This window comes from Lissotriton helveticus, chromosome 5_1 (assembly GCF_964261635.1).
Source record: "Lissotriton helveticus chromosome 5_1, aLisHel1.1, whole genome shotgun sequence".
In the NCBI taxonomy this organism is placed as follows: domain Eukaryota; kingdom Metazoa; phylum Chordata; class Amphibia; order Caudata; family Salamandridae; genus Lissotriton; species Lissotriton helveticus.
The window spans coordinates 64,475,617-64,498,397 of NC_136065.1; the positions used below are offsets into that span (position 1 = coordinate 64,475,617).

The 22,781-nt window shown below is 47.4% G+C and overlaps 1 protein-coding gene across 1 annotated transcript; it reads right to left on the reverse strand.

Moving 5' to 3' along the window:
* Positions 1 to 3,153: 3,153 nt before the first annotated feature.
* LOC144754135 (uncharacterized) lies at positions 3,154 to 22,490 on the reverse strand. Its single transcript, XM_078641712.1, has 5 exons — positions 22,137 to 22,490; positions 15,706 to 15,762; positions 14,602 to 14,652; positions 12,980 to 13,104; positions 3,154 to 6,018 (listed from the first exon to the last, which is right to left on the reverse strand). The coding sequence occupies exons 1-5, from the start codon at positions 22,462 to 22,464 to the stop codon at positions 6,007 to 6,009; spliced, it is 573 nt and encodes a 190-aa protein (XP_078497838.1). The 5' UTR covers positions 22,465 to 22,490; the 3' UTR covers positions 3,154 to 6,006.
* Positions 22,491 to 22,781: the final 291 nt, after the last annotated feature.

Sequence of the window (22,781 nt, forward strand, 5' to 3'; positions counted from 1 at the left end):
CTTTCACAAACCCAAAAATCCTAGAGCAAGAAATCCCTCCATCACAGGGTCTATGTGATCAAATTGCTGAGTTCTTTAAAACAAAATCATAGACCTGAAGAAAGATTTCACGGGCATAACCCCCCTCCCGTCCTCTGAAACTCAAATCTCAGGAACTAAAAGTGAACGTACTTGTTTCAAGGAGATTAATTTGGAACAATCCAGGCAAGCCATCCTCTCCTGTAAGTCAGGTTCACTTTTTGGTCCCTGCCCCCCCAAAATTCTACATGCACTGGTAGATATTATAAATCCGATCATTAACCAGACAATTAATTCTACTTTTAGGCTATTGAGAGTCCCTGACAATTGGAAAATTGCTCTGGTGAAGCCACTCTCTCCAATCTTAGACCTATTTCATTGTTGCCATGTCTGAGTGAAATAGCTGAGAAATTAGTAAACACAACTTAATGATTTCTTGCAAGAAGCTGACATCCTACACCCTAAGCAATCGTGTTTCAGACCTGGTCATTCAACAGAATCAGTGCTACTCCACACTACTGAGACCCTAAAGTTTGCCTTGGACCAGGGTAAGGACGTGGTACTGATTCTGTTGGATTTATCAGCCGCATTTGATAGGTCTCTCATGACATTTTGAGAGACAGACTTGCATATAGTGGAATCACAAACAAGCCACTGGCCTGGATCACATCCTTTTTGGAAAACAGGCATCAGATAGTAACATTGGGAAGTTATGAATCTAAAGAAAAACGGTTGGCATCAGGGGTCCCCCAGGGTTCATCCCTGAGCCCAACTCTTTTTAATCTTTACATGACACTGCGCCTTACTTTGATGGCCACATTTGACATCGAATCCATTGCATATCCAGAGATAACATAAAATAACACATGTATTTGTAAAGCGCACTTCACCGGTGGGTCTCAAGGCACTGAATAACAGATGTATATTGTTACCCAACTCAATGGTACTCATTTTATCAACCTCAGATGGATGAAAGGCTGAGTTGACCCGCCAGGATTTGAACCTGTGACTATGAGGTCGAACACAGGCCACTGCAGGGGATGCACTAGTCCACGGAGCCACCAGACGACACACAGCTGATTCTTACCCTTGATAAAAACTCTACAGCAGCTGAAGAGATGTTCCACCACTGTCTAACTGCAGCGATGGATTGGATGAAACTCAATCATCTCAAATGTAACAGCTCAAAATCAGAAATCATGCTGTTTGGAAAATCCACCTTTTTTTGCCCAAACAGTGGTAGCACTCATATGCGGCCCCACCCACAAACACAGTATATACTATGAGATATTTAGGAATCAAATTTGATCCCACACTATCTTTTCACAAGCAAGCCCTTGCCGTGGCAGACATATGTTTTCAAACGATAAAAACCCTCAGAAAATTATTTGATCTTCTGCCGGTGCCTGCTAGGAAAACTGTTGCAGTAGCCTTAATCTTATCACGTCTGGATTACTGGAATAGCCTGTACACAGGAACTAAAAAGACAGTCCTGAAAAGATTACAGGTTGTCCAGAATGCGGCAGTGGGGTTGGTACTCAAATGGCCTAAAGACTCTTCTTCAGCAGCAGCAGCACTCGGAACTCTTCACTGGCTGCCTGTCCATAGGAGGGTTCTCTTCAAAGTCCGAACCATCATCTACAAGGCCACAAGGGCAACAGGACCAGGATACCTCCTCTCGAGAATTAGACCATATACCACCCAACGCATCATCTTCGGAGAACTTTTTAGCAGCCCCCTCTTTGCATCTGAAATCTAGAGGGGCTAAGGCAATGGCTATCCTGGGAACCAAAGCCTGGAATTCCCTGCCCACCCATCTGAGACATACACAAATGGAACTCATGTTCAAAAAACCTCTAAAAACATGGATTTTCACCTCCCTTGATCACACTGTGTTATCTCTCATCTAATACTTACTTCTGTTGTCTTAACTAAGCTTTTCCCCACTACAGATCTTTCGATGTTTTTTTTTGTTGCTGCTAGCGCCAAGATGCTCCTTATAGTGAACGTTACGCTTTAGAAAAACTCTCATTCATCCATCACAATCACCATCACTCAACGCCACCCCCCTCCCACCCCGCCCCGAGCTGCAGCAAGGACTCTGAGGACACAGTATATTATTTTATTTGACTTCACACTTGGCAAATTCAGGGACATCTAAAAAATAACATGAATACAAATGACAAAATGAGGTGGGTGCGTGCACGTGCGTGCACGTGGCATGAGTAGTGAAACAACTTTACAGGTGATTACCGCTTGCCCAGGTGGCACAGCTTTCACTGGTGCAGCAGGTGCAGTGGCACCAGGGACCAGATTTCTCTGGGGTCCACCGAACCCTGATTACTGCTGCATTGTACAAATAAAAGATCAGCCAGAGGGCCACCCTTCCTTGCACCGGGGCCCGTGGCATACTGGCGGAGCGACTACGCGTGCCAATAGTTATGGTTTACAGGGAGTCATCGGGGAGTTCACCATGGGTGCCGCCTTATATGTGACTGACTCTGTCCCAGACCCGCCAGCCTTTCGAAGACTCCGGCATACATGGAGATCCCATGATTTTACCATAGACCGGCTGACCCGCCCTTGCTGAGAGTGGAAAGGCGCGAGGCTCAAAAATATGGTTTCATCATCACTTCACCACTTAAACAAGAGCAAACAATTCGATGCATTTTAAAATAATGTACTAACAGCGTCTGTACAATTGGAAATATTTTTATCCATGTTTTAAATAGGATTGCAGATTTTTAAAACAATTTTATTTTTTCTAAATAATAAAGGCATTTAAACATTATTTTTACTCTTTTACAATACATATGAACGTCTCTGTATTGTGTGGACAATAATTGTATCATTTGACAAAACAAAATCGGATTTTTGTTTTCAATGCTGTATTTCTTTTTGATGGGAAACATCCTTTACAACGCAACTTTTACCACGCAATGCCTTTACAACGCGGTATTTACAACGAATACCTTTACAACGCATTGCGCTGAGGGGCGCTCTAGGATAGGGAATAGATTTAATTTACTATCCAACACCTTCCCTACTATCCACGGGGACTGGAGTTGGAATAGTAAATTAAACTATTCACTATCCAGCGCCCCAAAGCACTATGCGTTGAAAAGGTATTCGTTGTAAATACCGCGTTGTAAAGGCATGCGTGGTAAAAGCATGCGTTGTAATGTCGTACATCCTTTTTGATGAAGTTGCTTAGCGATCTCACCCTAGCCTGTAGGATGGTCCCTAATCCTTTCTAACATTTTTTATAGACGATTCTTCATTTGTTTTCGTAGAATTCACATTTTAAAAAAAGAGTCACAAAGTGTTCTTTGTACAGAGATGGAGCTAGACTCACGTTAGCGGCTGGCGGTGAGTGTGAGCGAGGCGCTAGTGACCCCGTCTCAAGGGCCTCGCTCGCAGTTTAATACCCTGCCGCGTAAACCCAGCTCTGGCTAGGAATAAGAGTGAAACAAGGTATGTTTAGAAATTACTACAAACCTTCCTTCTTGTTTCAATGAAGGCCAGTTATTAACTGGCAGAGAATCACCTGGGCACTTAGGTGTCAAGGATGTGGACTCTGACCAATCAGAATTCATAAACTACTTCCCTAGACCAATGCCCGGGCTCTTGTTAGGACATGGTTGCCACAGTTTAAAGCTGATGCTCCTGTTTAAAGATGGCTGCCACAGATTAAAGATGGCTGCTACACCATACATATGGCTGCAATGCTTAAAGATGGCTGCCAGAGCTTAAAGATGGCTACTATGGCTTAAAGATGTCTGTCACTGCTCAAGGATGGGTGCAACACTTAAAGATGGCTGCCCTGGCTTAAAGATGGGTCTGACACTCAAAGATGGCTGACACAGTTTATGGAAGGCTGCTACACTTTACATATGGCTGCACCGCTTAAAGATGGCTGCCACAGCTTATAGACGGATGCTACAGCATACAGATGGCTGACACCGCTTAATGATGGCAGCCATGGTTTACATATGTCTGCCATGGTTAAAGATGGCTGCGACTGCTTACACGATAGCTGCCATGGCTGTTACTACTTAAAGATGGGTGCAACACTTAAAGATGGCTGCCTCGGCTTACTGGCAGCTGCCACTGCTTTAAGATGGCTGCCACGGCATAACAATGGCTGCCATGGTTTGCAGATGGCTTTTACAGATTAAATGTGGCTCCCAGGTGCTCACTCTGATTGACCTCTCCCTGCCTCTGATGCTTTGTGTGTAGGGTTGCCCCCAGATGTTTTTCTACTAGCACCACTTGGATTCTAGTGGCCCAGCAGGTGCAAAATCACCTAAAGCCAGTATTTTTATCCCTTATCTGTACATACTTCTTAAAGCAAATATAAATAGAAAGCACTTTTAAATGTCTTCTAGAGATGCATTAATGATCCCTGACTAATAATTAAAGTAAACAAAGGCAGAAAAGTCATGTTACAAAGTTTTCTGTATCCTTTTTTTCTAGAGTCTATTTAATACCAGCCTCCTAAAACAACAATAAATGGCTGGTCTGTTCCTCCTGTAAAGGTGGCAACACTATTTGTGTGAGCTGTCATGACTTTCTCCAGGGCCCATTCCACACTTTAAAATATACAAACATGGTAATAATAAATACACCTTAATATATGTTAACATCTATGTAACAGTTTATCTACATCACATAAGTGGAGATGTCCCCTCTTAGCTTCATCCCAGTCTAGAAGCCTTGATTCAGACACACAGGGTGGTGTCCTAGAGAGGGTGGGTGCAGTGTGCCCTGGGTCAATCAGGGTCCCAGTAGGATCATGGGGTTGGGGTGGTCTGAGCTTCTTGGATACTTTTTTTGTGGCTCACATGGCTCACCTCTCACCCCAAAATCATACCTTCACGCCCTTCATCTGGACCTGTGACCTTTGTCCTCCACCTAGGAAATACTGACAAATGCCTGCACTTTCCCACCCCAGCACTTTCGCTGTCCCAACCACCAATGCTTGTCGCCCAACTCCATCGGCTACTGTGGGGAGGACGGAGGCCAGCAAAGACTCCCCGTCTGCTGGCATGAGGACCCCCAGGGTGGGGGTGGAGTACACCTAGGGGCCCAGGAAGGCCTAGTGTCGACGGATCTACCATAGGAGGGACCGGACCCCTGGAACCCGGATCCGGCAAAGGAGAGTCTGTGAGAGAAGGGAGGGTCTGTGGTATCATTCCCCAGACTCAAAGTGCTTTGATAGCCCAGCGTTAGATTAATATACTTCATATAAAATAATACTTATTAGGAGAAAGAATGAATTTGTCTAAAAAAATATAGAAAGTCCAGTTTTACAAAAAAATACCTATTTGGTGAACACCATTTGGTTTGAAGGGGAAACAAAACAAAACAAACAGCATCTAAACCCAGGGAATAGAGAGCTTGTGATGTTCTTTAGACAGCAGCATCATGAATGAATGAATGAATGAAAGAATGAATGAATGAATATAAATCTTATAGAGCGCGAACTTAGCCCAGGGGCATTAAAGGCGCTGCAGTGATGCCTCAAGGCGCTGCAGTGATGCCTCAAGGCGCTGCAGTGGTGCCTCAAGGCGCTGCAGTGATGCCCCAAGGCGCTGCAGTGATGCCCCAAGGCGCTGCAGTGAGACAAGGTGGTCTCTGAAGGCCTCTACAGTGATACAATGTTCCTGGCAAGGTCAAGAGGTGGGGTGACCTTTGAACTCTTGTGGAGTAGCATTATTGCACAATGTGATGTCATCACGGGGGAGGCATGGTTCCGCGTGAAGTCATCAGCAGGCTGGCGCAGTGGTCTGTGACGTCGGCAGCAGAGAGTCGAGGTTTCATGTGACGTCAGCAGCACAGACAGAAGGGCTTCCTCCCAGCATGTCACACTTCTTGAACTCTGCCCAGGGATTAGGCGAAGATCCAGGACACAGGGCAAGTGGAGGGTGTTGAGACGCTTCAAGGTTGTGTCAAGGACGGGAACCAGGAGGAGGGTTTAGGGTAGAATTAGGCGAAGAACTGCAAGAAAAAACACAGCATTATCACATCAGGAATCATCAGTAAAGAGCAAACCAGGGATCATGTCAACCCCCGCCTGCCCTGCCCTCCACCTCCCTGAGGCACTCTGAGGCTGTAGTGACATGAGATCACCCTTCACCCCACCCCCATAGAACCACACTAGGGGTGGCCGGAACTCACTGAGTTTTACTCCACGAAATTCTGGTGAGTTACGGAAAAACTCTGCGGGATTCCGTGGAGTTCTGCCAGCGGTGATATTTCCATCTGTCGTGTGGCTCATGCTTATTTTTATTGCAGGGAGCTTGTCCTGGGCTGTAAAATCAGCACGAATAGCGCCATGCAGCACACCCGAGGGCGGAGCTTCTTTCTGCTGCTCGAGTAGATTTTCTATTCGAGCGGCAGCTTTCGCAACGCGACCGCCAACGTTCTCAACACGAGCAGGAGCGTCCTGCCACAACCGCCCGTGTTGAGAAATCTCGCCAGGAGGTGGTCTACCGCTCCTTGTTTCTCACTCGCTGTAGTCGGCTTCACGTTGGTGAGCTGCGCGTGGACGGCTGGTGTTCAAGAGCCCTGGGAGGTTTCTAGGGTTCAGGGAGAGGTGGAGTTTGGGTAAGCTGCTGTGTTTTAAGGGGTATGAGATGGGTGGGGTTTAGTCATAGAAAGTGTTTTTTAGGTTCAGGAATGGATGGAGTGAGGGGTAGTGAGTGAATTTATGGTTCAGAAGGGTGGGTTTTTGTGGTAGAAAGGGCTTTTAGGCTTCAGGGATGAGTGTAGTGTGGGGGTGGGGGGGCATTAGGGGACAGGGATTGGTGGTGTGTAGGGGTTGTCCGGGGTCAGTGATGGATGGTGTATACGGGTGGTGATGGGTCAGCGATTTAAGAGCTTCCAAAGTAACTGTTTGACAATGTGAAAGATATAACTAGGAAATAATGCCCGAAGTAAAGCACTGAAATAAATATCTCCAACAAAACTATTTCTGAAGGTAAAACCTGCAACCATTGCCTTTACACTTAAAAAAGAAGCACCCAAAGGCAAACTTTAATCAAAAGGACATTCTATGAATCGGTTTCTATGAAAAGGTGACTGCCATTCATTCTGAAAATTTCCATTAACACTTTAGATGAAATGGTTTCTCACTCATGGAATCCCATGCTATAGTTTTTCTATGAAATCACATACAACTGCCCCACAATAGCACCACTCTGTGCTAGCTTGAATTCAGCCACATCCAGGTGTTTATAGAGGGACACAGCTGAGTTGCGGCTTAGGGCCGTGCGAGTTTCTCTCAGTGCCTATCAGGGGCACAAAGGTGTTCAGAATATGTGGTCATCCCATGCTTGACCTCTCAGCAAAGCGGCAGCGCAATGGCCATGTATGCCAGTTGGAAATGTGTGGTTAAGGTGGAACTCCACGCACATGCGCGGGTTGAGACCTTTCATGAAACATCATTTGGTTAATCTCGTTAGACTAATTTTTAGAGAAATGTTTGGTGACCTAAGCATTTTAAAGCCTGCATTTTGGCCAGGTGGGCGAAGTGGAATAAAATGGCTCAAGGGTCACAATACCTGATCTGGCTGGGGTTCCCACCTGGATGTTTTTTACTGACATGACCGGCGTTTTAATTGACAGGCCAGTGCGAAAATAAAGAAAAACTCAAACTTCTGTATTGTTTCCTCAGATCAGTGTGTAAACATTCAGCTTAAGTTGAAAGCACTTTAAAATATGTTCTCAAGCTGCTTTACTCAACCGTGACTAATAGTTAAAACTAAAAATAGGCTGAAAAGCCATGTTCATATGAACAATGAATATGGATATTTTTATATAAAGAGTGCTCCCTAGCTCTCATGCTCTGGCCCTTGCAGCATCTTATAACATAAATACATTTCCGTTTTTTTTTCTAATTGCTTTTTTCTAGTTTTACATGAGGTGAACTTGGAGCTAGCACATTGGAGCAATTTACAAGATCACCAGTTACACTACACAAGATCAAATTTATTTTTACTTTAGGCGTTGGGAGACTAAGTGATATGCCCAGAATCACAGGGTGTTGAGCTGACGCTGGGACTTGAACCTGGTCTCCAACTGCCAAAGTCGGCAGCTTTGGCCACAACGCCACATCCTCTCTAGTTTAATAAAAACCTAATAAAGGTTGCCTCACAGCAAGGCCTGTGCAAATACACACACACCCTCCAGGAAGTCTTCTCTCAGTTCACTCCCTCCCCAGTCCTCCATAGCCTCAGGGTGGAGAAGTGTGGCTCACTGGTTAGAGGCGGCAGACCCGTAAGCAGAAAACGGCCCGGGACCAGGGTTCGATTCCCGACGCGGCAGGGTCGTGGACCAGGGTCAGCGGACTCGATAATTCTCGCCTCGGTGCCTACTCTAGTCAGAAACCACACTCGGCAACTCTGGGCATCAGCTTGCCTCATCTTCACAACGGCCCCCCCAGACCGCCGGGGATGCTTGGTCGCACCTTAGAGATACCCATCAGGGACCATCTCTCAGGGTGAGCCAGGACGGGTTCCCCAGCGGTCGAAGCGTGGAGATACTCCCCCGGGAGTCGATTCCTAGCGCTATATAAACCCGCAATGCCATGCACAGGAGGGGTCAAGTAAAAGGACTCCGCTATCACTGTTCCAGTGGGGGCCGAGGTGTAGATGGCCCATAGCCATACTTTTGGTATTCACACAAGGCATTTAGTAGTAGTAAAGCTAGGAATCCTAACTATACTACTACTAAATCCCTTTTGTAAATTCAGAAAGTTGTAAAGTTAGGATTTTGTCTCAGTTTAGCAGTAGTAAAGATAGGAATCCTACTATTCTACTACTAAATCCCTTTTGTAAATACCGAAAGTTGTAAAGTTAGGATATTGTCTCAGTTTAGCAGTAGTAAAGATAGGAATCCTACTATACTACTACTAAATCCCTTTTGTAAATTCCAGAAGTTGTAAAGTTAGGATTTTGCCTCAGTTTAGCAGTAGTAAAGATAGGAATCCTACTATACTACTACTAAATCCCTTTTGTAAATTCCAGAAGTTGTAAAGTTAGGATTTTGCCTCAGTTTAGCAGTAGTAAAGATAGGAATCCTACTATTCTACTACTAAATCCCTTTTGTAAATTCCAGAAGTTGTAAAGTTAGGATTTTGTCTCAGTTTAGCAGTAGTAAAGATAGGAATCCTACTATACTACTACTAAATCCCTTTTGTAAATTCCAGAAGTTGTAAAGTTAGGATTTTGCCTCAGTTTAGCAGTAGTAAAGATAGGAATCCTACTATTCTACTACTAAATCCCTTTTGTAAATTCCAGAAGTTGTAAAGTTTGGATTTTGCCTCAGTTTAGCAGTAGTAAAGATAGGAATCCTACTATTCTACTACTAAATCCCTTTTGTAAATTCCAGAAGTTGTAAAGTTAGGATTTTGCCTCAGTTTAGCAGTAGTAAAGATAGGAATCCTACTATTCTACTACTAAATCCCTTTTGTAAATTCCAGAAGTTGTAAAGTTAGGATTTTGTCTCAGTTTAGCAGTAGTAAAGATAGGAATCCTACTATTCTACTACTAAATCCCTTTTGTAAATACCGAAAGTTGTAAAGTTAGGATATTGTCTCAGTTTAGCAGTAGTAAAGATAGGAATCCTACTATACTACTACTAAATCCCTTTTGTAAATTCCAGAAGTTGTAAAGTTAGGATTTCGCCTCAGTTTAGCAGTAGTAAAGATAGGAATCCTACTATTCTACTACTAAATCCCTTTTGTAAATTCCAGAAGTTGTAAAGTTAGGATTTTGCCTCAGTTTAGCAGTAGTAAAGATAGGAATCCTACTATACTACTACTAAATCCCTTTTGTAAATTCAGAAAGTTGTAAAGTTAGGATTTTGTCTCAGTTTAGCAGTAGTAAAGATAGGAATCCTACTATTCTACTACTAAATCCCTTTTGTAAATACCGAAAGTTGTAAAGTTAGGATATTGTCTCAGTTTAGCAGTAGTAAAGATAGGAATCCTACTATACTACTACTAACCGCTATATGTATCAAGCTATTTAGCATTCGCAAAGGCCGAAATTCTGCGAATTTCGGCCTTTGCGAATGCTAAATAGACAAATGGAATGTATCAAACAAGTTTGATGCAAAATAAGGATTAGCAAAATTTGCTAATCCTTATTTTGCGATTGCACTTAAGGAATTGCAAATTTTGCGATTCCTTAAATGCAATGTATCAAACAAATAAAATGCAAAAAATGCAATTAAGGAGTAGCAAATTACCACCAACTTCTAGTTGGTGGTAATTTGCGAATTCTTATCAAAAATCTTTTTTGATAAAAACCAAAGGTGCCATATGACGCCCATACATGCCCTTAGGGCATGTATGTGCGCCATATGCCCCCAAATGTCTTTTTCAGGGGTGCAGCAGGGTGTTCTTGAGACACCCCTGCACCCTTGGAAACATCCCTAATTTGCGATCAGCAAAGTGCTAATTGCAAATTGCACTTTCATTCCTATGGGTCTCCTGGCCCATGGAAATGAAGGGGTAATTTGCGATTGACAATTTGCTAATCTCAAATTAAGGAATGCTAAGGAATCGCTATTGGAAAGCGATTTTGTACATACATACCGTTTTGCATTTCCTAAATAGCGATTCCTTAAAATTCGCTATTTAGGAAATGCAAAATGGTTTGTTGATACATATAGCGGTAAATCCCTTTTGTAAATTCCAGAAGTTGTAAAGTTAGGATTTTGCCTCAGTTTAGCAGTAGTAAAGATAGGAATCCTACTATTCTACTACTAAATCCCTTTTGTAAATTCCAGAAGTTGTAAAGTTAGGATTTTGCCTCAGTTTAGCAGTAGTAAAGATAGGAATCCTACTATACTACTACTAAATCCCTTTTGTAAATTCCAGAAGTTGTAAAGTTAGGATATTGTCTCAGTTTAGCAGTAGTAAAGATAGGAATCCTACTATACTACTACTAAATCCCTTTTGTAAATTCCAGAAGTTGTAAAGTTAGGATTTTGCCTCAGTTTAGCAGTAGTAAAGATAGGAATCCTACTATTCTACTACTAAATCCCTTTTGTAAATTCCAGAAGTTGTAAAGTTAGGATTTTGTCTCAGTTTAGCGGGGGTAAAGATAGGAATCGTACTATACTACTACTAAATCCCTTTTGTAAATTCCAGAAGTTGTAAAGTTAGGATTTTGCCTCAGTTTAGCAGTAGTAAAGATAGGAATCCTACTATTATACTACTAAATCCCTTTTGTAAATTCCAGAAGTTGTAAAGTTTGGATTTTGCCTCAGTTTAGCAGTAGTAAAGATAGGAATCCTACTATTCTACTACTAAATCCCTTTTGTAAATTCCAGAAGTTGTAAAGTTAGGATTTTGCCTCAGTTTAGCAGTAGTAAAGATAGGAATCCTACTATTCTACTACTAAATCCCTTTTGTAAATTCCAGAAGTTGTAAAGTTAGGATTTTGTCTCAGTTTAGCAGTAGTAAAGATAGGAATCCTACTATACTAATACTAAATCCCTTTTGTAAATTCCAGAAGTTGTAAAGTTAGGATTGTGCCTCAGTTTAGCAGTAGTAAAGATAGGAATCCTACTATTCTACTACTAAATCCCTTTTGTAAATTCCAGAAGTTGTAAAGTTAGGATTTTGCCTCAGTTTAGCAGTAGTAAAGATAGGAATCCTACTATACTACTACTAAATCCCTTTTGTAAATTCCAGAAGTTGTAAAGTTAGGATTTTGTCTCAGTTTAGCAGTAGTAAAGATAGGAATCCTACTATTCTACTATTAAATCCCTTTTGTAAATTCCAGAAGTTGTAAAGTTAGGATTTTGCCTCAGTTTAGCAGTAGTAAAGATAGGAATCCTACTATACTACTACTAAATCCCTTTTGTAAATTCCAGAAGTTGTAAAGTTTGGATTTTGCCTCAGTTTAGCAGTAGTAAAGATAGGAATCCTACTATACTACTACTAAATCCCTTTTGTAAATTCCAGAAGTTGTAAAGTTAGGATTTTGCCTCAGTTTAGCAGTAGTAAAGATAGGAATCCTACTATTCTACTACTAAATCCCTTTTGTAAATTCCAGAAGTTGTAAAGTTAGGATTTTGCCTCAGTTTAGCAGTAGTAAAGATAGGAATCTTACTATACTACTACTAAATCCCTTTTGTAAATTCCAGAAGTTGTAAAGTTTGGATTTTGCCTCAGTTTAGCAGTAGTAAAGTTAGGAATCCTACTATTCTACTACTAAATCCCTTTTGTAAATTCCAGAAGTTGTAAAGTTAGGATTTTGCCTCAGTTTAGCAGTAGTAAAGATAGGAATCCTACTATTCTACTACTAAATCCCTTTTGTAAATTCCAGAAGTTGTAAAGTTAGGATTTTGCCTCAGTTTAGCAGTAGTAAAGATAGGAATCCTACTATACTACTACTAAATCCCTTTTGTAAATTCCAGAAGTTGTAAAGTTAGGATTTTGTCTCAGTTTAGCAGTAGTAAAGATAGGAATCCTACTATTCTACTACTAAATCCCTTTTGTAAATTCCAGAAGTTGTAAAGTTAGGATTTTGTCCCAGTTTAGCAGTAGTAAAGATAGGAATTCTACTATTCTACTACTAAATCCCTTTTGTAAATTCCAGAAGTTGTAAAGTTAGGATTTTGTCTCAGTTTAGCAGTAGTAAAGATAGGAATCCTAACTTTTCTACTACCAAATGCCTTCTGTGAATACAAAAAGTAGTAAGTTTAAGATTTTGCCTCAGAAGTGTCCTGTGACACGGCCCCAAATAGAGCAACACCTGGCCACCATTAAGGCAGATTGTCACACATATCACCTTGGCCCCCCCACCATAGCCTGAAGTGCAAGGGCAGGAATGATACGGAGGCACTGTAAAACTGGCCCACACGCCACCCTTAGTCACCGACCCATTGGCCAATACCCGACGGCCCACCTTCCCAACCCAACCCTGGGTCTCATGGTACTTACCCTGCCGATGCCGAAGAAGCAGCCTGCCCACATCAGAAGCACGGATGCCACCGCCACTGCGATGCAGATGCCGATGATGCCCCCGAAACTGAGCCCCGACTGCTCCTGGGGCCTCAGGGGGACTCCTGCAGGGAAAGAGAAAGAGGTGAGCTAGAAAAAGGACTAGTGACGTCAGCACCTGCACGTGGGCTGCCGGGCCCCTCTCACCATCATCTACCAGTGCCCCTAGCAGCTAACAACCCTCCCCATCAAACAGCACTCCCCTTCCCAATCAAACAGCCCTCCTCTCCCCCACTAAACAGCCCTCCCCTACTCATCAAACAGCACTCCCTCCCCTTCAAACAGTACTCTTCTTCCCGTCAAACAGCACTCCCCTCCCATCAAACAGCACTCCCCTCCCTTCAAACAGCCCTCCTCTCCCCACCAAACAGCACTCCCCTCCCCATCAAACAGCACTCCCCTCCCCATCAAACAGCACTCCCTCCCCTTCAAACAGTACTCTTCTTCCCCGTCAAACAGCACTCCCCTCCCATCAAACAGCCCTCCCCTCCCCATCAAATAGCCCTTCTCTCCCCATCAAACAGCCCTTCTCTCCCCATCAAACAGCACTCCCCTCCCCATCAAACAGCACTCCCCTCCCCATCAAACAGCACTCCCCTCCCCATCAAACAGCACTCCCCTTCCCCAATCAAACAGCACTCCCTTTCCCCAATCAAACAGCACTCCCCTCCCCATCAAACAGCACTCCCCTCCCCATCAAACAGCACTCCCCGCCCCATCAAACAGCACTCCCCGCCCCATCAAACAGCACTCCCCTCCCCATCAAACAGCACTCCCCGCCCCATCAAACAGCACTCCCCGCCCCATCAAACAACACTCCCCGCCCCATCAAACAGCCCTTCTCTCCCCATCAAACAGCCCTTCTCTCCCCATCAAACAGCACTCCCCGCCCCCATCAAACAGCACTCCCCTTCCCCAATCAAACAGCACTCCCTTTCCCCAATCAAACAGCACTCCCCTCCCCATCAAACAGCACTCCCCGCCCCATCAAACAGCACTCCCCGCCCCATCAAACAACACTCCCCGCCCCATCAAAAAACACTCCCCGCCCCATCAAACAACACTCCCCGCCCCATCAAAAAACACTCCCCGCCCCATCAAACAGCACTCCCCGCCCCATCAAACAACACTCCCCGCCCCATCAAACAGCCCTTCTCTCCCCATCAAACAGCACTCCCCGCCCCCATCAAACAGCTACAAGACACCACCACATACAATCATATGGTATACAAGGCTACATACTGCCTCTTATACCAGCTCTTCTTCCGAACAGGCTTTCTCATTTCAGGCCTCCATGTTGTACCAGAAAGCAAAACCACATGAATGCGGTGTGGGAATGCTGCACTGGAAATCGCGACTGGAAGTACTAGGATCTCACTTCCGCGATGAGGGACTATCAGCCCAATTGCAATATGGCCCCTTAGAAATGATGAATACCAATGCAGGAATCTTTGCTTCCCATCCATGCTCACATGTTGACTCAAGCGTCTAGAGGCGCGTCCCTCCCTGGTGGGCGCTCTGGAAGCGATGCCCCAGGTCGGGCAGGAGCACTGATCACTTACCCAGTGTGGTGAGGATGGCTTGTGTGGTGCTGCCGGTGCTGGCTGCAGTGACTGTGGAGAAAAAAGTATCAGTTATAGCATCACTAGTCGTCGAGTAACCACCCACCTTACCTCATGCTGCCCACCCCTCACCTGCTCTACCCACACACCTTACCACATGCTGCCCACACTACAACTGCACCCCATGCTCTCAGTGTGCACCCTGCTTCCTCAGTCTGCACCCGCTCCCTCATTCAACACCCTGCTCCCTCAGACTTGGCCTCCCTTCCTCAGTTTATGCCCTTTTCCCCCAGTCCACACTAGGGGTGGGCGGACAACTCCGTCCTGCCCACGGAATGTGTGGAATTTTGCCTGTTTCACGTTCCGCGAAGTAGGCGGAACAGGCAAATCCCTGCACACTCGGGGTGGAATTGTACTCCCGCCCACCTCCCGCCCACACTATTAAAAATTATAAAGAAGAATTTAAAACACCTTACCTTATTGGCGGTGTCCCTTGGCATCCCCCCTTCTCCATTGTGTCTTCTTCTTGAAAACTGTGCATTCGTGGGCGCCCGCGCATGCGCAGTTTTCCAGAAGAAGGTGCTATGGAGAAGGAGGGAAGCCCGGGGGCGCCGCCGATAAGGTAAGGTGTTTTAAATTCTTATTTATAATGTTTTAATAGTGCAGGCGGGAGGTGGGCGGGAGACGGGTGGCGCGTAGCCGAGCTACGTGGAGTGTGCGGAGATTGGTTCCGTCTCCGTGGCGCTCCGCGTAGCCCCGCTACGCCCACTACGCCCACCCCTAGTCCACACCAGATTCCCTCACTGCGTGCTCCGCCCCCTCGCTCTCTGCCCCGCTTCCTCAGCGCAGGCTCCGCCCCAGCGCTCTCTGCCCCGCTCCCTCAGTGCAGGCTCCACCCCCGCGCTCTCTGCCCCGCTCCCTCAGTATGTGCTCCGCCCCCTCGCTCTCTGCCCCCTCCCTCACTGCACGCTCCGCCCCCGCGCTCTCTGCCCCGCTCGCTCAGTGCACGATCCGCCCTCTCGCTCTCTGCCCCTCTCCCTCACTGCATGCTCCGCCCCCGCGCTCTCTGCCCCGCCCCCTGGGTCTTGTGCTTCAAGCCCTCACCTGGGGTGGCGTTGGAGGTGGCGGTCGTGTTGGTGGCCGTTGTTTGAGAGGTTCCACCTGAAAGAAGAAGGTCAGTCTTAGCATGTGGGTCATACTCCGGGCTCCTCACACTTAGAGCTGGGCCACAGCCACGCCCCTATCACATATCCGCACACAGGGCGTGGATGTCAGGGGTGCAGCAGGTGCAGTGGCACTGGGGTCACCAATGTCCTTTCTTGCACTAGGACCCAAGACAGACTTGCTACACCACTGCCGACACCAGGGGTCTTGAGACTGGGCGGAGCCCCCCCCCCTGGAATCCCGGGGGGGGCGGGGGTGGGGCCAGGCTTTGGCCAGATAAGCATTGTTTTCGGGGGCAGGGGTTGGGCGGGCGGGTGAGCGGCAGTAAGCCGCCCTGTAATGGGCCATCACTAACATCTTTTGTCATTTATATCCAGGCTGGGAGAAGGTGTCAAAAGCAAAGGGACTCCAAGTATTCTTCAACCCCCTTCCCTTCATTTCAAATGACCCCTGTCGATACTTGTACGCATTAGTGAGGCCACCTGACCAGAACAGCAGGTTTGTGAATCATGTATTTGATTGCATTTTTAAAACAGTAACAGAACTTACCTGTAATGTAACTTTAAATACATCTAAACATTGCCAATTTATTAGAATAATTGTAAACAATTTTATGGGGGGGTCCGATTTTTTGTTTTCACTTGGTGGGGTGAGGGGTGGCACAGCACGAGAGTGGTCTCACCTGGCACCTGCAGGAAGAGGATGAAGAGTCCCAGGCTCAGAGCCGCGGTCACCGGTGCCACCTTCATGTCTGGAGGGGAGAGCTGATTCGTGGTGGGGGGTCTGAGTGTCTTTCAAAGAAGGGTGCCCGCGCCCCCCTGGAGAGCAGCTCTGGGGCGGGACGTCTGCTGGACGGAGGTCCCACCTGTCACCTGGAGGTTGGTTCGGGGGGTGGCCCCTCCTGCTGCAGATGGGCCCCCCTTGCCACTCGAGGGGCTTCACTCTCACCAACAACCTCAAGATGGTCGAGGCTGGACTTAAATCAACAGATGCAGCGGTTCCTCAGCTGGACACGCCTGCTGCTCGGATGCTGGAGGTTGGAAAATATCTTCCAGACAGATGCCAGTGTAGGCGTCAAAGGATACAAAGTATCTCCTGCTCTGGCGCCACAGGATACAAAGTATCTCCTGCTCTGGCGCCACAGGATACAAAGTATCCCCTGCTCTGGTGCCACAGGATACAAAGTACCTCCTGCTCTGGTGCCACAGGATACAAAGTATCCCCTGCTCTGGTGCCACAGGATACAAAGTATCTCCTGCTCTGCTGCCACAGGATACAAAGTATCTCCTGCTCTGGTGCCACAGGATACAAAGTATCTCCTGCTCTGGTGCCACAGGATACAAAGTATCTCCTGCTCTGGCGCCACAGGATACAAAGTATCTCCTGCTCTGGCGCCACAGGATAGAAAGTATCTCCTGCTCTGGCGCCACAGGATACAAAGTATCTCCTGCTCTGGCGCCACAGGATAGAAAGTATCTCCTGCTCTGGCGCCACAGGATACAAAGTATCTCCTGCTCTGGTGTCACAGCTTGTGAGGAATGAACAGCTCAGGTGCCAGCGGTTACAAAGTGTCTCCTGTTCTGGTGCCAGACGTTACTGCTCTGCTGCCACTGCTGGTGATGCCCACGGGCGCCTGGCACCTTTTCTTCTGAGCTCCTCCAGGTGTGCCGCGAGTCAGCCCCACCCTCACTGTCTCTCCCTCCAATCAGCACCAGGGCCAGGTTTCTTTGCATGTTTGTGTTTCGTGGGAGGGGCCTGAACATCAACATGCTGCCCGGTGACGTCACGGGGTGACCCAGATAGGTGCCCGAGGAGGAAAGCCAGGGCAGTGGAGGGATCGGAGGCAGGGAGCCCACCGTGCACTGCTCCCAGGTGGAGGGGCATAGAGTCCAGGGGACCGGTCCACTGGGTGCGGGGCATTGTGGGACAGCCTTCCTTCCACAGAGATGCTCTATTCTCGCCACCGCATGTGGCAGGAACTTGTGGTGTAACAGACTAGGGGCAATGGTGGAGCTGCACCAGCATTGCTTACGGAATAAGCCTTTGCTCCGCCACACTGGGCCCACTTCATGGTAAAAGCCCACCTTTGTGCAGACCAGTGCCCTGCAGAAGGCCGCCCAGGACTCCCATCGGTGCCGCCACTGGATACACAGTGGACTTTTCACATTTTCCTTGGTGAAGAAGCTGGAGCTATTAGGTTTGGTGTATTTCAAAAGTGCCACTGCAGAGTTGCGCTTCTAGGAACTTGCTTCCTGAATTATTTTGAAACAGCACTGGTATTGCAGGAGTGCCTGTTGTGACATGGAACCCCAATTGCTAGTAGTGATGGAGCGCAGTACTCGGTTGCAAGTGTCGACGTGTGATTAGTAGGCCTGGGCGGTAAATTCCGTTCCGCTCGCGGAATTTGGGTAATTTCGCGTTCCGCGGAGAACAGGGAATTGGCAAAAATACCGCGATCTGCGGCTTCGTGGAATTGTTTGCTTGTTTGCGCTTTAAAAATGCGTGTTTGCAAGATATTTCGCAGATTGCGTGCTTGCGGAGATCTTTTACCATTTCATGGAGCTTTGTGCAGCGCGACTATGCAAATTCCACCCACCCCTAGTGATTAGGGATGTTCTCTGGGGGAAGTGAGAGCCTGCCAGACCACTGGGTGGGTTTCCGTTCAGAACCTCTGGATGTTCCTGAGGAGAGTGTCTTGTTTGCTGGAATGTTGTTATCTTTGGTGAACGCCTTCCAAGACCGGCTCTTCCGCTCCAGGCACCCGGGATGGCCTCGGTGCATCACAGCTTTCTTGTTTATTTTTGTGAACACCCTATAGAAACAGCTGCTCTCTACTTGTGTGTCAACATATGAACATTTATGGGTGTACTGACTCACAGCTGACTGCGTGTGCCGGGGTTCCAAAGGTAAGGGGTGAGCCAGTGGTCAGACCTCCTTAACGTTAACTTCTCAGTACTCTCTGCCTGCCCACCGTAGACCCAGATAGCCCATGACCCTACACACACTGCAGGACACATTTTCATCTCCAGCAACTTAGTCAAATATAGCCGCGTCACAGAACTCACATGGACCGATCACTCCATCATGCACGTCGACATCTACAGCCCCTACATCGCCACCCACCCCCAAGAAGACCAGTGCCCACCACCAGAGGTGGAACAAAATCTCAGAGACCAGCTGGACGGACGCCCTCAACACCTCCAACCCTGTTTGTACACCCATCCTCGAACAGGGAGAAAAGAACTTCAGTGAAGGGATCACCAGTTGCGTCAACATCATCGTCTCGAATCAAGAGAAACATCCAAAGAAAATCGTCCAAAAAGGCCAGATGGTACACCCAAGAACTCAGAACAGCAAAACGAGACAGCAAACAGCTGGAGAGGATATAGCACACCAGCAGGGACACCTCCAATGGGACAGCCTTCCAGACTTCCCTCAACCTCTACCGCTGCCTGCTGAGGGCCACAAAGAAGACATCCCTAGCAGCATTCTCCAAAACCAGCAAAAACAACACTAAGGAACTTTTCAACACCGTTATGGAATTCTCCAACCCGGCTGCCACCAAAACAACATCACACCCTCACAGTGACAGAAGCTGTGCGACAACACAACAAGATGGCAACCATATACAGAAACCTCGAACCCCAACCCACACCTACAGCTTTCCTCGACAGATGCGTCAGCACCACAATTCACACAAACCACAGACTGAATACCTGGAACCTTCTCTTCACCCAGGACCCCACCTTCACCATGAAATCCATCCACTCGGGAGCTCCCTCGTGACACACATCGAGCAGACCCAGCTACTTAATGCCTCCCAGTATGGCTTGCACAGCAATCACAGCACCAAAACCGTCCTGATCGCAGCCACCGACGACATACAAACCCTCGGTGACCAAGCAGAAAGAGCAGCTCTGATCCTCCTCGACCTCTCGGCAGCCTTTGACACTCTATCGCACCACACAGGGCTGGCTTTAGGGCAGTGCGACCCCTGTGGCCTCACTAGGCACTGACCTGTGAAGGGGTGTTGACCTGAGGGGGGTGGGGAACGCTGTTTTTAGTAATAACATATGATTGGATAGAGGAGGGGCACTTTTGCCCGGAGGTAGTGAGAGAATTTGAGGGCGCAGTCATGGAGTGTGGGGGCACCAAAAATGATTGCAGCACCATGGGTCACCAGCGCTAAGGCCGTCCCTGCCACAACATACTGATCAAAAGATTCCTCCACATCAGCATCCAAGGGGATGCGCTCAGACGGATCACCTCCTTCCTAACCAGAATAACCTAGATGATACACCCCCCACCTTTCACCTCTGAACCCAAGGAGATCACCTGCAGTGTCCCCCAGGGCTCAGCCCCACACTCTTCAATGCATTTATGACCCCGCTGGTCAACATCATCGGATCCCACAGTTTCAACATAAGTTCCAATACCGATGACACCAAACTCATCCTCTCATTCACCGACGACCACCAGAACCAACTTCCACAGATGCATGACAAGAGTCGTCGACTAGATGGAGTAAAACTGCCTGCAGCTAAACACAGACAAGATGGAAGTACTGAACTTCGGCAACAGCAGCAACACATGGAACAACTCCTGGTGGCCATCAGACCTAGGACCTCCACCCATACCCTCTGACCATGCCAGACACCTCATTGACAACAAGCTCACCATGAAATCACAGATCAACATCGTCTCCTCTGCCTGCTTCCTCACTCTGTGCATGCCTGTAAGATCTTCAAATGACTATCTCTACAGATGCACTGTAACACAAGCCCTCGTCACCAGCCGACTGGACTACGGCAATGCATTCTATGCAGAAATTGCCAAACACCTTCTACAGAGACTTCAGATGATGCAGAAAACCGCAGCCAGACTCATCCTCTGCCTTCCCTGATGAACCTACATCACACCCCACCTCAGGCAACTCCTCAGGCTCCCTGTACAGAAGAGAATCCACTTCAAGCTGCCGACCCACGCACACAAGGCTCTACACAACCCAGGACCCGCCTACATTAACCACTGCTTGAACTTGCACCAACCGCCGAGAAGACTGCGCTCGGCCTCCCTTTGCCTTGTCAAAACTCCCCGCATCTACCGAAGCAGAAGTGGGGGACGCGCTTTCTCCCACATCGCAGCAAAGACCTGGAACAGCCCCCCACGCACCTCCAGACCATCACCTCACTTCCGGAATTCGGAATGGCCCTCAAGACCTGGCTGTTTGTATAAGCCCCTGGGACGCTGAAGCGCCTGGATTCCCAATCGGGTGATTAGCCGCGATTTATAAATCCTGATTGATTGAACCTCTCAGTACTCTCTGTCAGCCCACCTTAGCCTCTCAGTACTCCCCGTCAGTCCACCTTAGCGTTAACCTGTCAGTACTCCCCGTCAGCCCACAGAATATCACACTCTTCAGGCCAGTATTAGAGGGTTCACAACCTAGCCAGAAGAAATGAATGAATTTTAATCTGAAAACACTGCACTGCCTGAAATGCTTGATACGTTGGATGAAGAACTCGTCATTATTCCACATGGCGGGGTATTTCCAAGGCACCTGCCCACTACTAGCATGGTGCACGTATTCATGCCAGGGAGAGCTGCCATTCTCGCAACCTCCATTATACTCCTACTATGATGGGCACCCAAACACACAAGTGAACACGGCCAGGTGACGCACCACAGCTCGCCGACCTTCATTGCCCTCGCACCGGATGAGGATATCACAATCTCTAGTGACTGATGCGTTCCTGCACCAACGGCAGCGTCAGGTGCAAGACAAAGAAGGACAAGACCAGACGAGAAGCATTCACCTGAGATGCACCTGGGACAGTGTCTTCCATCCCACCGTAGACCCGGCCAGAGCCCTCCATCCACGTATGCCGAAGGAAGTAACGACTCCTCTCTCTCAGGAGCCGGTCGTCCACAGGGAGACCCATCTATTACTCTTTGATGAAGACCCTGCCTATACAACCAGGAGGCCTCGTCTTCATCATTGTATCCTTCCTCCTCTTTCTACAACTCTATTCTGCTTTGACGAATATACTCTTGGGCCCTATTCACAAACAGCCTCCGAAATCGTGGCAGAGGACACGCACTCACTTCGGGTCCTCCATACCACACTTACCCATCGCGGGCCCCCGTCACGTGTGTGCGGCCCTTCACCATGACTGTGGGGCCTCTGCCACGATTGCGATGTCCCTTTGTGAATCAGCCCCTTGGTCTATATTAACACACACTTAGATGCAAGTTGCAGTGACACATAATGCAATGAAAACAAATTAAATATGCACCCTAAAATACAAACAAATTCATCAGTGTCATGGGGGTTTTTCATTGATGGCTTCTTCTGAAATGCATTTACGTACCTCTGGTGTCGTTTACAGAGCCTGTCATTGGTGTGGTTGCATTGGTCATCCCCGTCATAGGTGTTGTGGTGTTCATTGTGTTGCTCATTGGTGTGGTTGCGTTGGTCGTTCCTGTCATTGGTGTGGTGGTGTTCATTGTGTTGCTCATTGGTGTGGTTGCGTTGGTCATTCCTGTCATTGGTGTGGTGGTGTTCATTGTGTTGCTCATTGGTGTGGTTGCGTTGGTCGTTCCTGTCATTGGTGTGGTGGTGTTCATTGTGTTGCTCATTGGTGTGGTTGCGTTGGTTGTTCCTGTCATTGGTGTGGTGGTGTTCATTGTGTTGCTCATTGGTGTGGTTGCGTTGGTTGTTCCTGTCATTGGTGTGGTGGTGTTCATTGTGTTGCTCATTGGTGTGGTTGCGTTGGTTGTTCCTGTCATTGGTGTTGTGGTGTTCATTGTGTTGCTCATTGGTGTGGTTGCGTTGGTCGTTCCTGTCATTGGTGTGGTGGTGTTCATTGTGTTGCTCATTGGTGTGGTTGCGTTGGTCGTTCCTGTCATTGGTGTGGTGGTGTTCATTGTGTTGCTCATTGGTGTGGTTGCGTTGGTCGTTCCTGTCATTGGTGTGGTGGTGTTCATTGTGTTGCTCATTGGTGTGGTTGCGTTGG